The sequence below is a fragment of the Nerophis ophidion genome, linkage group LG12, assembly GCF_033978795.1.
Source record: "Nerophis ophidion isolate RoL-2023_Sa linkage group LG12, RoL_Noph_v1.0, whole genome shotgun sequence".
NCBI lineage: Eukaryota > Metazoa > Chordata > Actinopteri > Syngnathiformes > Syngnathidae > Nerophis > Nerophis ophidion.
In genome coordinates, this window is record NC_084622.1 from 28284632 (window position 1) to 28298216 (window position 13585).

At 39.1% G+C, this 13585-nt stretch overlaps 2 protein-coding genes across 4 annotated transcripts in view; one reads left to right on the forward strand and one right to left on the reverse strand.

Moving 5' to 3' along the window:
• The window catches only part of LOC133563236 (growth arrest-specific protein 2), an 83280-nt gene extending 77622 nt beyond the window's left edge, over nucleotides 1–5658 (forward strand). For both annotated transcript variants that reach the window (XM_061917256.1, XM_061917255.1), the window contains exon 8: nucleotides 3723–5658. In XM_061917256.1, coding sequence (XP_061773240.1) covers nucleotides 3723–3953 — 231 coding nt within the window. In that variant the 3' untranslated portion in view covers nucleotides 3954–5658. The remainder of the gene's footprint in view (nucleotides 1–3722) is intronic.
• Nucleotides 5659–5783: 125 nt separating this feature from the next.
• svip (small VCP interacting protein) lies at nucleotides 5784–13129 on the reverse strand. 2 transcript variants are annotated; one of them, XM_061917258.1, is made up of 5 exons: nucleotides 12526–13129; nucleotides 12288–12338; nucleotides 7115–7161; nucleotides 6678–6797; nucleotides 6471–6493 (listed from the first exon to the last, which is right to left on the reverse strand). In XM_061917258.1, exons 1-4 carry the CDS (start codon nucleotides 12586–12588, stop codon nucleotides 6716–6718), a joined length of 243 nt encoding a protein of 80 aa, XP_061773242.1. In that variant the 5' UTR covers nucleotides 12589–13129; the 3' UTR covers nucleotides 6471–6493; nucleotides 6678–6715. The 2 variants fall into 2 exon arrangements, with proteins under 2 accessions (XP_061773241.1, XP_061773242.1); XM_061917257.1 differs by lacking the exon at nucleotides 7115–7161 and having other exon boundaries at nucleotides 5784–6493; nucleotides 12526–13018.
• Nucleotides 13130–13585: the final 456 nt, after the last annotated feature.

Consider the following 13585-nt stretch of genomic DNA (forward strand, 5'->3'; position numbering starts at 1 on the left):
TGTTTAAGTTTCACTTTTGAATCTCATTGCGGCATAGCAGATAATTGTGGTGCATTCAGGGAAACTTGATGAAAGTTGAAAACAGAGGTGTCCCTAGTTTTTAAAGACAGGGAAGACTTAACCCTCAGTAGATGTACTAATAACATAACAATGAATTATGATTATTATTATCCAGTGATAATTCTACATAAATCAGACAATCTCTAACTTATACTATAAAGTAAAGGGACATTTAACAGATTTATAATCATATATAAGTCTTACATTCTTTCTGGGGCAGCACGGTTGTAGAGGGGTTAGTGCGTCTGCCTCACAATACGAAGGTCCTGAGTTCAACCCAGGGCTTGCCGACTTGTCCAGGGTGCACCCTGCCTTCCGCCCGAAACGCAGAGATAGGCTCCCGCGACCCCGAAAGGGACAAGCGGTAGAAATGGATAGATGGATGGATATTCTTTCTCTCTGGCACTCATCAAAGGTGGACACCCACGCCTTTGACTTGTCTCGTCTTAACGTAAGTCTCGAGTTGTACGTCGTAATATGTATATGTGCTTTGTTAGAGGTTTTTACCTGGTCTTTAACTAAACCAACCAAGAGTTTAGTTTGTGGCTTGCTCTTTTTTCCTCCCCATGTTTCCCATATTCCCACATTTTACGAGGCGCCGCCCTTGGAGCGACCCATCAGCATTCCCGTTCTGGCTTGGGGTCTGGCCGTCAACTGCTTCTCTCGTTCCCTGTCCTCGGCCGGGCGCGTCTGTCTGAGGCCTGCTGCTGGCTCTTCCGGGCGGCGCGGTGGGCCGGGCTCTGGGGTTCCCGTCACTGGCCGGCCTGGCTGCGTGTGGCCGGTGGTCCCTGGGCAACATACCTGCTGTTTGGGTTGGGCTGTCTGGGCGGCTGGGGCCTTACTCTGGCTCCCACGCTCATTGAGAGTCAAATATATTGTACATACAAACACACATATACTCACACACACCGTTATTCATACATACAAACATACATACATAGGTACCTACGCTCCCACATACATACAAAAATACAGTATATACCTACATACTGCAAGATCGTCCATCTACACGCACATTCACGGTACAAACATACATATACACATACTGTACATCAGGGGTCACCAACCTTTATGAAACCAAGGGCTACTTCTTGGGTACTGATTAATGCCAAGGGCTACCAGTTTGATACACACTTAAATAAATTGCCAGAAATAGCCAATTTGCTCAATCTACCTTTAATATATATATATACATAAAAATGGGTATTTCTTTCTGTCGTTCCGTCGTACATTTTTTTTCCTTTTACGGAAAGTTTTTTATACAGAATAAATGATGAAAAAAACACTTAATTGAACGGTTTAAAAGAGGAGAAAACACGAAAAAAATTAAAATTAAATTTTGAAACAGTTTATCTTCATTTTCGACTCTTTAAAATTCAAAATTCAACTGAAAAAAAATGGAGAAAAACTAGCTAATTCGAATCTTTTTGAAAAAATTAAAAAAATAATTTATGGAACATCGTTAGTATTTTTTCCTGATTAAGATTAATTTTAGAATTTTGATGACATGTTTTAAATAGGTTAAAATCCAATCTGCGCTTTGTTATAATATATAACAAATTGGACCAAGCTATATTTCTAACAAAGACAAATCATTATTTCTTCTAGATTTTCCAGAACAAAAAATATAAAAAGAAATTCAAAAGACTTTGAAATAAGATTTAAATTTGATTTTACAGATTTTCTAGATTTGCCAGAACATTTTTTTTTAATTTTCATCATAATAAGTTTGAAGAAATATTTCACAAATATTCTTTGTCGAAAAAACAGAAGCTAAAATGAAGAATTAAATTAAAATGTATTTATTATTCTTTACAAAAAAATAAATAAAATACTTGAACATTGACTTAAATTGTTTGGAAATAAGAGGAAGGAATTTAAAAGGTAAAAAGGTATATGTGTTTAAAATCCTAAAATCATTTTTAAGGTTGTATTTTTTCTCTAAAATTGTCTTTCTGCTAGTTATAAGAAGCAAAGTAAAAAAAATGAATGAATTTATTAAAACAAGTGAAGACCAAGTCTTTAAAATATTTTCTTGGATTTTCAAATTCTGTTTGAGTTTTGTCTCTCTTAGAGCAGAGCGAGACCAGCTTGCTAGAAAATAAATACAATTTAAAAAATAGAGGCAGCTCACGGGCTACTCATCTGGTCCTTACGGGCTACCTGGGGCCCGCGGGCACCGTGTTGGTGACCCCTGCTGTACATATACATTTACAGTACAAACATTCCTATACACATTCTGTACATATACATACTTACACTCAAGAACATAATCACGTTTCATCAAACATATATCAATGTTGTTGTCCTACGGCAGTGGTTCTTAACCTTGTTGGAGGTACCGAACCCCACCAGTTTTATACGCGCATTCACCGAACCCTTCTTTGCTGAAAAATAAAATGTTTTCTTTTTTCAAACTCAAGAATGGATCCATAATACGCTGATAGGGAGAAGTTTTTATTTACACGATAAGTCGGATGTGTCTTTACCTTTATGGCGGAGGCTCCGCCGAACCCCAGAGGCCGACTCACCGAACCCATAGGGTTCGATCGAACCCAGGTTAAGAACCACTGTCCTAGGGGAAACTGAGTAGCACATGGCACACTGACAAAGCTTAACCCATTGTAACTATAACAATCTACAAGATTAATATAGGTTGCCTTTCTCTCTTCCCTTCCATCTTTTGGTATTCCTTTTTTTTTAATTTTTAATCTCTCCAGTTATTATGTTTACGTATTGTTGCATTTGAACAACTGTATTGTTGATAATAGAGGTAGCCCAGGGCCTGCGGCGGGACTTGTGGATCTCCATTCTGTGTATGATTTTATGACTTTTTTGGACTTTTCCCGACTTTTTCTTATTTTCTCTCCCACTTTAAGTGGTGCTGTCCTGGGTGCCTTTTGGTCATTACCGGGGCCCCGGGACAAACTGTGTAAACTATTGGTATTGTTCATGATCAATAGCGCTTTTTCTATTGGTATTTGTATTGCTCCAGTTGTAGTGTAAAAATGTGCAATGCTATTACTATATTATTTATTTCCCTTACTGCTTCCTTGCTATCACTTTTACGATCATATTTGTACATATCGTATGTGCTGGTGTTGTTCTATTGTTGTTGTGTTTGCTGTTGTTTTTGTCCTTCTAATCCCCCTATCCCCACAATTTCCCCCTCTGTCTTCCTTTTTTTCTCTTTCTATCCCCTCCTGCTCTGGCCCGGCTGCACCAAATGATAATATAAATAAATTTAATAAAGTCAAATTCCAATAAGGCAACAAGAGAAGTATCCTACACTTCTCTTTTCTAAAGTAAATTTGAACAGCCGATATGGGCATCTTCATCAACTATATGATTTACCTGAGAACCTGGACAGGACAAAAAAAAAAAAAAAAGCATTCCTGTTCTGTCACCTGGTTCAATGTATGTCTGCTCTTGAAAGGCCTGTGCTGAAAATGTGATTTTGTTGGGCTTTTTAAGTGCAATGACAATAAACTGATCTCCTAGCCAAAAATGTATGACTTTAAAACTCACATTCCGCCTACTTAATATTGAATTTGTCGGCAATTACAAAATCTTGTTTAAGGCCAAACAAAGCTTAGGGTTCGCGCCATTGACATCGGTCCTTCCTTCAAGTCTATAAGTCTGAATCCTGCTTGTGTGTTCAGATGCTGCACAACAAGCACGTGATGGTTCGCGTAGGAGGCGGCTGGGAGACGTTCGAGAGCTACCTACTCAAGCACGACCCTTGCCGTATGCTTCAAATCTCCCGCGTGGAGGGGAAGACGTCCCCCGTCAGCAGCAAAGGCCTCAACATCAAGGACCTGACGCCTGACAGTTACTTGGTGGTGGCGGCCAACTATCGTTGCAAAAAGACCACACAGGAGACGTCGCCATGACGAATTTGAAGGTCATCACTACAACATGACTCAACTTGTGAAACATGGAGATTACATTTTACTTTATTTTAATTCATAAAATTGTAACCTATTTTGTTTTTTTTACATTTTGTACATTATTTTCTAGTAGGACCTTTAGAATTTTAATTACTACAGTATGCTTATCTTTATTATTATTAGTATAACTTAAAGGCCTATTGAAATGAGATTATCTTATTTAAACGGGAATAGCAGGTCCATTCTATGTGTCATACTTGATCATTTCGCGGTATTGCCAAAGGATTTAGTAGAGAACACCAACGATAAAGTTTGCAACTTTTGGTCGCTAATAGAAAAGCCCTGCCTGTACGGGAAGTATGTGCGCGTGACGTCACTGGTTGCAGAGCTCCACACATATTCCCATTGTTTTTAATGGGAGCTACCAGCAGCAAGAGCAATTTGGACCGAGAAAGCGACAATTTCCCCATTAATTTGAGCGAGGATGAAAGATTCGTGAATTAGGATATTGATAGTGACGGAATAGAAAGAAAAAAAAGCGACGGCTGCGGGCGACGGCATTGTGAGCGTTTCAGATGTAATTAAGACACATTTACTAGGATAATTCTGGAAGATCCCTTATCTGCTTATTGTTTTAATAGTGTTTTATTGAGATTTTAAAGAATGTAAAGACATATCTCAAGGTCGGATGGCTGCGGTGAACACGAAGTGTCTCAGAGAGAAGCCGAGGAGCCAAGCTCACAGCTGCCGCTGCTGCAGGACGACTAATAATCCAATGATTTCTCCGGTAAAATATATATCACAATTTCCCCATCCAAAAACATGCTGGTTCACGTAGACAAAACATGTTCGCTTGACCGCTCCGCTTCACAACAAACATCGGCTGTGTCTCGCTGCTAAAGACAGCTGCAATACACCGCTTTCCACCAACAGCAGTTTTTTATAGTCTCCATTATTAAATGAACAAATTGCAAAAGATTCAGCAACACAGATGTCCAAAATACTGTGTAATTATGCGATTAAAGCAGACGACTTTTAGCCGCGAGTGGTGCAGCTGCTAATATTTCCTGACAGTCAGTGAAGTCACGCGTACGCTTCATCATTTCGCGACGTTTTCAACAAAACTCACGGGAAATTTAAAATTGCAATTTAATAAACTAAAAAGGCCGTATTGGCATGTGTTGCAATGTTAATATTTCATCACTGATATATAAACTATCAGACTACGTGGTCGGTAGTAGTGGGTTTCAGTAGGCCTTTAAATTTACACTTTTACAGGAAAGCACTTATTTGATGTTTAATGCCTGTGGACACCAAAATATGTTTGCCAATGATGCAAGTCGAAAAGTTCCAAAGCCTAGTCCAGAATGTTTATAGTAGTGCGTCCTGACAAGACTTTATCATTTTGATTTAATTTCTACAGGTTGGAAACTTTTTGGATGAATTGTAGTCGTTTTGATCTTACCAGTTATTACTTATTTTACATACTGTTCCCATGTTACATTGGTTGTAAACGTATCATGGGAGTCAGGGTTTCTTTATGGGGTTATTCATTTGTTCTACTTCGCTGCCCCCTACAGGCGAAAAATAAGTAATGACATTGTCATGCTTCGTCAAAGAATTTGCCTCACGGGTTTGAGGACAACTAATGCATACTTTTCGGGGTTCGATTTTTGTTAAATACAAATAAAATATTGCAAACTTTGTACATGTTTTGTCTGTTTTTTACAGTTGAAAAGTGAAACAAAAACATTTCGAAATTAGCATGAGTTTCATATTACATCAAAGATATTACAGTATTTTAAGCATTGCACAATAAATCTCACAAAGAAGTTATCAGAAATGTGATTTATTGCAGCAAATAATATTGGCATAGTTATGTTACATATCAAGTTAACGCTGTAAACTTTAGTGTTGTCAAAAGTGAATACCTTCATTAAAAATCCTTCAATTCATCACTGTCATCTCTTCATTCCAACCCAATACATTGCTTATTTCTTACTAATCAAGTGTGCCCACACAGCCAGGCATAAAAAAGAAGTGTACATGTGGCAATGCAGATTATATTTAAATTAAGCAGGTGGTTTGCACACATGGAAGCCACTGCAACAAAGTGAAATTGAGCTCTAAATAAAAGGATGGACCATGATGATGGGAATCATGCGACTGGAACTTGTCGTTTCATTGCTGAGGTAACATTTGAGGGGGGGAAATACAATCAGCGAAAATATTAAATAATTCTCTTTATGGAAGTATTATGAACTTCAATCTCTATAAGTGTTGTGATGTTGAGGAGGTTTTGCCTTCATAGCACATACTGAGACCCACTGGAATCATGCAGCATGTTTAAAGAACTTGGCAACAAGGCTGCAAGTTTGGGAGCTCCTGCTCAAATTCTGTCTGATCAGCATTACGCACCTGAAGCTGCTTAGCTCTAAATAAAAATCATAAATAATAAGGATGCAGACAGCAGTTCAAAACATCTTGCAGCAACCGTTTGTGTTGTTTTGGACCTTTTTAGCCCGTCTTCAGCCCACCTGCCACTGCGGAGCATAAATACAAAAACGTTTTTTTAATCCTATACAAACTGTATATACTTTTGTGTCAGTATCAGGAAAACAAACAGAAGAAAATGGCAAAATGACTAGCAATTAGTTACAAAGAGAATATGTACACATTAATGTTGTAATAACAAAAAAATGCAAATAAAAATTAGAAGCTACTTACTCTCAACCCGCCACCTCCGCCGCCCGACACAGACGCACTTATCTCCTGTTTCTCAATCTCTTCTTGCTTTTTTCTTTTCCTTTCAACAGCTGCCGGGTTTTTGACACCCCTGTGTGCGGTCTGATCAAGAGAATGGAATATAAAACTGCAGGTGTTGCTTTTTTTGCATGATTACACAGCACAAGAACATGCAATTGTGCTTGTTTGTATTTAGTAAAAAGGTGTGCGTCACAACCAGCCAGCCAGGTGTAACTGCCAGAAAAGGCAGTGAGTCAGTTGTGATGGAATGTGCGGGTGGGAGAAAATCCAGCATGTTTTCTTTGTGCTGGTACATTTTTTTTTGTTCAAAGGGGACTCAGCAAGTTGTGGTAGTTGAGGTAAGGCACAATCCAAAGGGTCACCTGGCCAAGAAATATTTTAATTATGTGTCTACTTACCTTGCAACAGCTTTTGTGTGGCTCTTACGGACGCGCAAGCGGCTTTTCTGGACAGTAAAACATTGCTCACTAAGCACCTCTTTAAAATAATAAAATGAATCAGCTCACTTTAATAAACAATTATACCTCTAATCTGTTTTATAATGAAACAAGTATGTTCATAGATACTTAAAAACCTTAAATAATTACATCTACTTTAATAGATGCTGTGCCACAATTGCTGCAGGTTCAATGCCCACTTGAGTAGACAACCTCAAGAATAAAAATAACAAATCAAAATCAGTTATACTTTATTAATAGCCGAGGGGAAATTCAAATAAGTACCATGTACAGTAGCTGCCCACAGTGCTGACATGGTATCTGTAAAGCTGAAGTTTACAGGAAGTTTTAACTTAGTGCTGCTGCATTTCGAAGAAAAGGCTGCAAAGAATGTCAACATACAGGAGTATTAAGTGACTGATCGACCCTTCAGCAACAGAGATCCACATGTTAAAATGAATATTATTTACTGTACGACCGAAATATAAGACAGGAGAAGAATTTGAAATAAAGTTGTTAATGTGTTTGTCTTTTACAGTATTTGGGGTCTGGAGGTTTATGTGCTGCTCGCTAGTGTAATTCACAAGAGTTCACTTGCAAAGTGAAACGAATAATACATTTAAACTACGATGACAATGTGATTTAACTGGTATTTAAAACATAAAAAAGAACATGCATTTTATCAAATTTTTAAATTTTTTTTCCCAAAAACGGTTCTTAAAAAATGGTATTAATTTAAATGGGGGTGGGTGGCACCCCTGCAACAATTGCTTGGTAAGAAAAAAGCTTTGATTTATATTTCGTTGCTAAATGAATGTAACTAATATAAATGGATAGAATCCAGTCAGCATAAATTACCAGGTACTTTAAATACAGCAACACAGTTTCTGCAACAGGCGCTACAAAAGAGCACACACGAGAGCGTTGGACGTGTGTGCTGTGATCTCTGTGGCAGCAAACAGTGGATATATTATTTTTAATGAAAACAATGTATACAGAGCAATTTCAATACTATGTGAATTTATTTGCAAAAAAAAAGTACGTTTATGGCAAGCGGAAAATGTTTGTTGATTTCAACTATTTTCCTTAAAATACGCCTTGAGACTATAATGTGTTTTATCCAATTACTTGATTAACCAAACAAACTAATTGATAGGTTATTAAACTACTAAAACAATTGATAGCTGCAGCCTTAAAGTTCAGGGTCAGTGTTATTACAAATAATGCATTTGTACAACTCAAGGCCTTACCAATAACATACTCTCTTATCGGGGATACTGACAATCAACTCTAAATTTGGAAAGTTTTATTGAGAAGTTTAATGTCTTTATTTTCAATATTATCGATGACTACGAATTTCTCTTGCTTTTTCTTAGGTATTGCAAAGCAGACGTTCATTCAGCGTCAATGAATCATATAGACATGCTGTACCAGTCAGAAGTTTGGACACACCTTACCGTGATATCCAAACTTATATTCTTGTTTATTTAACATTTGTATGGATGATTTGTGGAATTGTACACGTTTAATTCAAGTATTTGACATGACTGGCTATATAAAGAACAGTATATCCAGAGACTGTTTACCACCTGTTTTTGACTTGTGAAAGCACTCGATCACTATGGCAGGGCATCTGTCATTTCATCCTGGACAATATCATTGACAAATTTGTGCTTCGTTTTAAAATATGTGCTTTTTGGATTTACGCTGTATGAAAAAAAAAAAAAAAGAAAATTAATTTGACCTCTGCAACCTCATTATACTATTGGCTACGTTTTATGTTCATAAATATAAGTTTCCAAATACCAGACCTGTTTTTTGTGCCTTTAAAAAAAGAATTAGAACTCTACTTTTAAACGCTCTCTACCTCTAACAACCAAAAAGCTGTGAAAACTATAGTGCCGTGTTCTAAATTTTAATTATTTACGGAACTTGTGTTAGCCTATGGCTGTACATTATGTTACATATGTATATTTTTGCATTCTATTTTAGTTACTTTATTTATCCGATAATGGCTTTTTTGCCGATATTCCGATATTGTCCAACTCTTAGTTACAGATTCCGATATCAACCAATACCGATACATACAGTCGTGGAATTAACACATCATTATGCCTAATATTGTTGTGATGCATTAAACAATGTAACAAGGTCTTTTTCAAAATAAATCAACTCAAGTTATGGAAAACAATGCCAACATGTCACTGCCATATTTATTATTGAAGCTACAAAGTGCATAATTTTTTTTAACATGCCTCAAAACCGCAGCTTGTTTTTTGGGACATGCTCTCCATGAGAGAGCATGGGGAGGTTGAGGGGGGCGGAGTTGGGGGGTTGAGGTGGGGGGGGGGGGGGGGGGATAACCGTGGGTGTATATTGTAGTGTCGCGGAAGAGTTAGTGCGGCAAGGGGTTCTGGGTATTTGTTCTGTTGTATTTATGTTGTGTTACGCAGCGGATGTTCTCCCTAAATGGGTTTGTCATTCTTGTTTGGTGTGGATTCACAGTGTGGAGCATATTCGTAACAGTCGTAGTTGCTTATGCGGCCACCCTCAGTGTGACCTGTACGGCTGTTGACCAAGTATGCTTAGCATTCACTTGTGTGTGTGTGTGTGCAAAAAGCCGTAGCTATTGTGACTGGGTCGGCACTCAAAGGTAGTGCCTGTAAGGGTTATTGGCACTCTGTACTTCTCCCTACGTCCGTCCGTGTACACAGCAGCATTTTAAAAAGTCATACATTTTACTTTTTAAACCGTAACGGTTATTTTGACACTGATATTTTCCGATATTAGATTTTAAAGGCCTACTGAAACCCACTACTACTGACCACGCAGTCTGATAGTTTATATATCAATAATGAAATATTAACATTGCAGCACATGCCAATACGGGCGGTTTAGTTTAGTAAATTACAATTTTAAATTTCCCGCGGAGTTTCTTATTGAAAACGTCGCGGAACGATGACGCGTGCGCGTGACGTCCCGGGTTGCAGGGGACATATTAGCGCAGCACCATTTGCGGCTAAAAGTCGTCTCTTTTCGTGGCGCAATTACACAGTATTCTGGACATCTGTGTTGCTGAATCTTTTGCAATTTGTTCAATTAATAATGGAGAAGTCAAAGTAGAAAGATGGAGGTGGGAAGCTTTAGCCTTTAGCCACACAAACACGGTGTTTTCTTGTTTAAAATTCCCGGAGGTGAAGCTTTACTATGGATCAGAGCGGTCAAGCGAACATGGTTTCCGACCACTTGTCAACCGGCAGGTCTCGGTGAGAAAATTGTGGTAAATAGTCGCCTATTACCGGGGATCAGCTGAGCTTGCGTCGTCCATGCAGCTGCCGTCAACTTCCCTCAGAGACTGGCATCAAGACACCTGTGGACAAACCCCTCCGGCTATCAGGTACTTTTTAATCTCACTAAAACACTAGCAACACAATAGAAAGATAAGGTATTTTCCAGAATAATCCTAGTAAATGTGTCTAAAAACATCTGAATCCGTCCCAATGCAATCGCCTTTTTTTTTTTTTTTTAACTTAATTTTTTTTTCTAGTCCTTCGCTATCCATATCATCATCCACAAATCTTTCATCCTCGCTCAAATATTGGGGAAATTGTCGTTTTCTCGGTCCGAATAGCTCTTGCTGCTGGAGGCTCCCATTAAAAACAATGTGAGGTCATGAGGAGCCCTCACCCTTGTGACGTCATCGTCTGCAACTTCCGGTACAGGCAAGGCTTTTATATCAGCACCAAAAGTTGCAAACTTTATCGTCGATGTTCTCTACTAAATCCATCCATCCATCCATCCATTTTCTACCACTTATTCCCTTTTGGGTCGCAGGGGGGCTGGCGCCTATCTCAGCTACTCTATTAAATCCTTTCAGCAAAAATATGGCAATATCGCGAAATGATCAAGTATGACACATAGAATGGACCTGCTATCCGGTTTAAATAAGAAAATCTCATTTCAGTAGGCCTTTAAAGGCCTACTGAAATGAGAACATCCACGATAAAGTTCGCAACTGGAGAAAAGCCCTGCCTCTACCGGAAGTTGCAGACGATGACGTCACATGTTGATGGCTCCTCACATATTCACATTGTTTTTAATGGAGCCTCCAACAAAAAGAGCTATTCGGACCGAGAAAACGACAATTTCCCCATTAATTTGAGCGAGGATGAAAGATTTGTGTTTGAGGACATTGATAGCGACGGACTAGAAAATTACAAAAACAAAAACTTTCTATGTGTTGCTAGTGTTTTAGTGAGTTTAACAGTACCTGATAGTCGGAAGTGTACGTCCACGGGTGTGTTGACGCCAATGTCTCAGGGGAGACGACGGCAGCTGTATGGACGGCACAAGCTCAGCTGATATCCGGTAAGTGGCGACTTTTTAACCACAATTTTCTCACCGAAACCTGCTGGTTGACATTCGGTCGGGAACCCTGTTCGCTTGACCGCGCTCTGATCCATAGTAAAGTTTCAGCTCCGGGAATTTTAAACAAGGAATCACCATGTGTTTGTGTGGCTAAAGGCTAAAGCTTCCCAACTCCATCTTTCTCCTGTGACTTCTCCAAAATTAATTGAACAAATTGCAAAAGATTCAGCAACACAGATCTCCAAAATACTGTGTAATTATGCGGTTAAAGCAGACGACATTTAGCTGTGTGTGTGTGCAGCGCTCATACTTCCTAAAAACCTGTGACGTCTTGCGTACACGTCATCATTACAGGACGTTTTCAAGACGAAACTCCCTGGAAATTTAAAATTGTAATTTAGTAAACTAAAAAGGCCGTATTGGCATGTGTTGCAATGTTAATATTTCTTCATTGATGTATAAACTATCAGACTGCGTTGTGGGTAGTAGTGGGTTTCAGTAGGCCTTTAAAGCATTTATCGGACTGCCAATATTATCGGACATCTCAAATTATTATTATTTATTGATTGTATGTAACTGTTGCGTAGCATAAATACAGGTTCATAAATAAAAAAACTAAACAATAAAAACCTGTAAAAAACACTGGCTGTAATGGCGCTGAGGAGTGACGTGACCCCGCCCATTAGGCTTGTAGTGTATATACCGTTATTTTAGGACTATGTTCACGGTTCGTTGTGTTTTTCTTTTCATTTACTAGACGATTTACCTCGGTTTGTCTCTTCTCTGCTGCTGCAGCCAACTGTCGCCTCCTCGTCTCCTGGAAAGAAAACCCAACTCTTAGTGTGTACAATGTAAACAACAATGCAGTTTGCATTCACTTAGCTGAGCCCAGCGAGTCCATTTTAATTGAAAACCCAACAAAAACGTGACTGTGTCGTACTTCAATTCTCTACTATTTATGCATAAGTGGATAAAAGTAGTGTAGTTTAACCGCGGTGACATACTGGGTCTGGAGTGTCCACAGCCTCCTCGACCGCTCCACCAAGGCACGGTAAGCACATTCCCATTCTTCCCAACAGTGAAAGGCAACGGAGCGCAAATTAGTTTTTATGTTTTTTTTTTTACTAAACTATCGCTAACTAACAGAAGTTGTTTGAGAGTTCAGGGTCGGGGTGTTGTCAAAAGAGAAGTAGGAAAAAGCAGCGTCTACTCCTACAGGCAGTGGAGGGCTCCTCTGGCATGGCGTCACCGTTAGCTCCGGCAACTTTAGCATTGAAGCTAATAGCTACAACTATGAAGCTTAGCCTCGCTTGTGAAACCGCATCGTGAATAAATTCTCCTCACACCGTTTGTTTCGACGCCCCGGCATTTGCCAAACAATCCTTTTTTCAACGCCAGAAACCCAAGATAACTATTATACGTCCCAGTGCCAGTTAGCTTCGGTTAGTGACGAACGTTGTACTGTGGGGTGTTCAAGAACGCAAAAAAAAAAAACGCGATTTGCTTGAATAGCAAATGTCCGAAATCCTTAAAATGTTATTCACTTGGATTTTTTTGCTATACATTACATCCAGTGTGTACTTTATTGTCTCTTTAAAAAAAAATGTGTATAGTTAATGTATTTCCACTAAACAGTTGTTTTAACGAGTTGGTATTGAACACAACTCAGGGGGTCACATGCACATGCATTTTTGAAGTCTCCTGTGTAGTAGCACCACCTAGTGCCAGCAATCCTCTTAGTCATCTCACCGTGGGGGTCGCCAACCTTTTTGAAACCAAGAGCTACTTCTTGGGTACTGATTTATGCGAAGGGGTACCAGTTTGATACACACTTAGGCTGTGAACGGGACTCTCGCTGCTGTGTCGGATCCGCTTTGGACTGGACTCTCGCGACTGTGTGGATCCATTATGGATTGAACTTTCACAGTGTCATGTTAGACCCGCTCGACATCCATTGCTTTCGTCCTCTCCAAGGTTCTCATAGCCATCATTATCACCGACGTCCCACTGGGTCATCATTGTCACCGAGGTCCCACTGGGTGTGAGTTTTCCTTGCCCTTATGT

Excerpts from the sequence above, each read along its gene's own strand:
- svip (XM_061917257.1), bottom strand. The coding sequence starts at position 12,588 with ATGGGAATGTGCTTACCGTGCCTTGGTGGAGCGGTCGAGGAGGCTGTG. Across the intron at positions 12,339-12,525 it reads CTGTGGACACTCCAGACCCA|GAGACGAGGAGGCGACAGTT; the intron begins GTATGTCACCGC and ends TTTTCTTTCCAG. Across the intron at positions 6,798-12,287 it reads CAGAGAAGAGACAAACCGAG|ACCGCACACAGGGGTGTCAA; the intron begins GTAAATCGTCTA and ends TCTCTTGATCAG.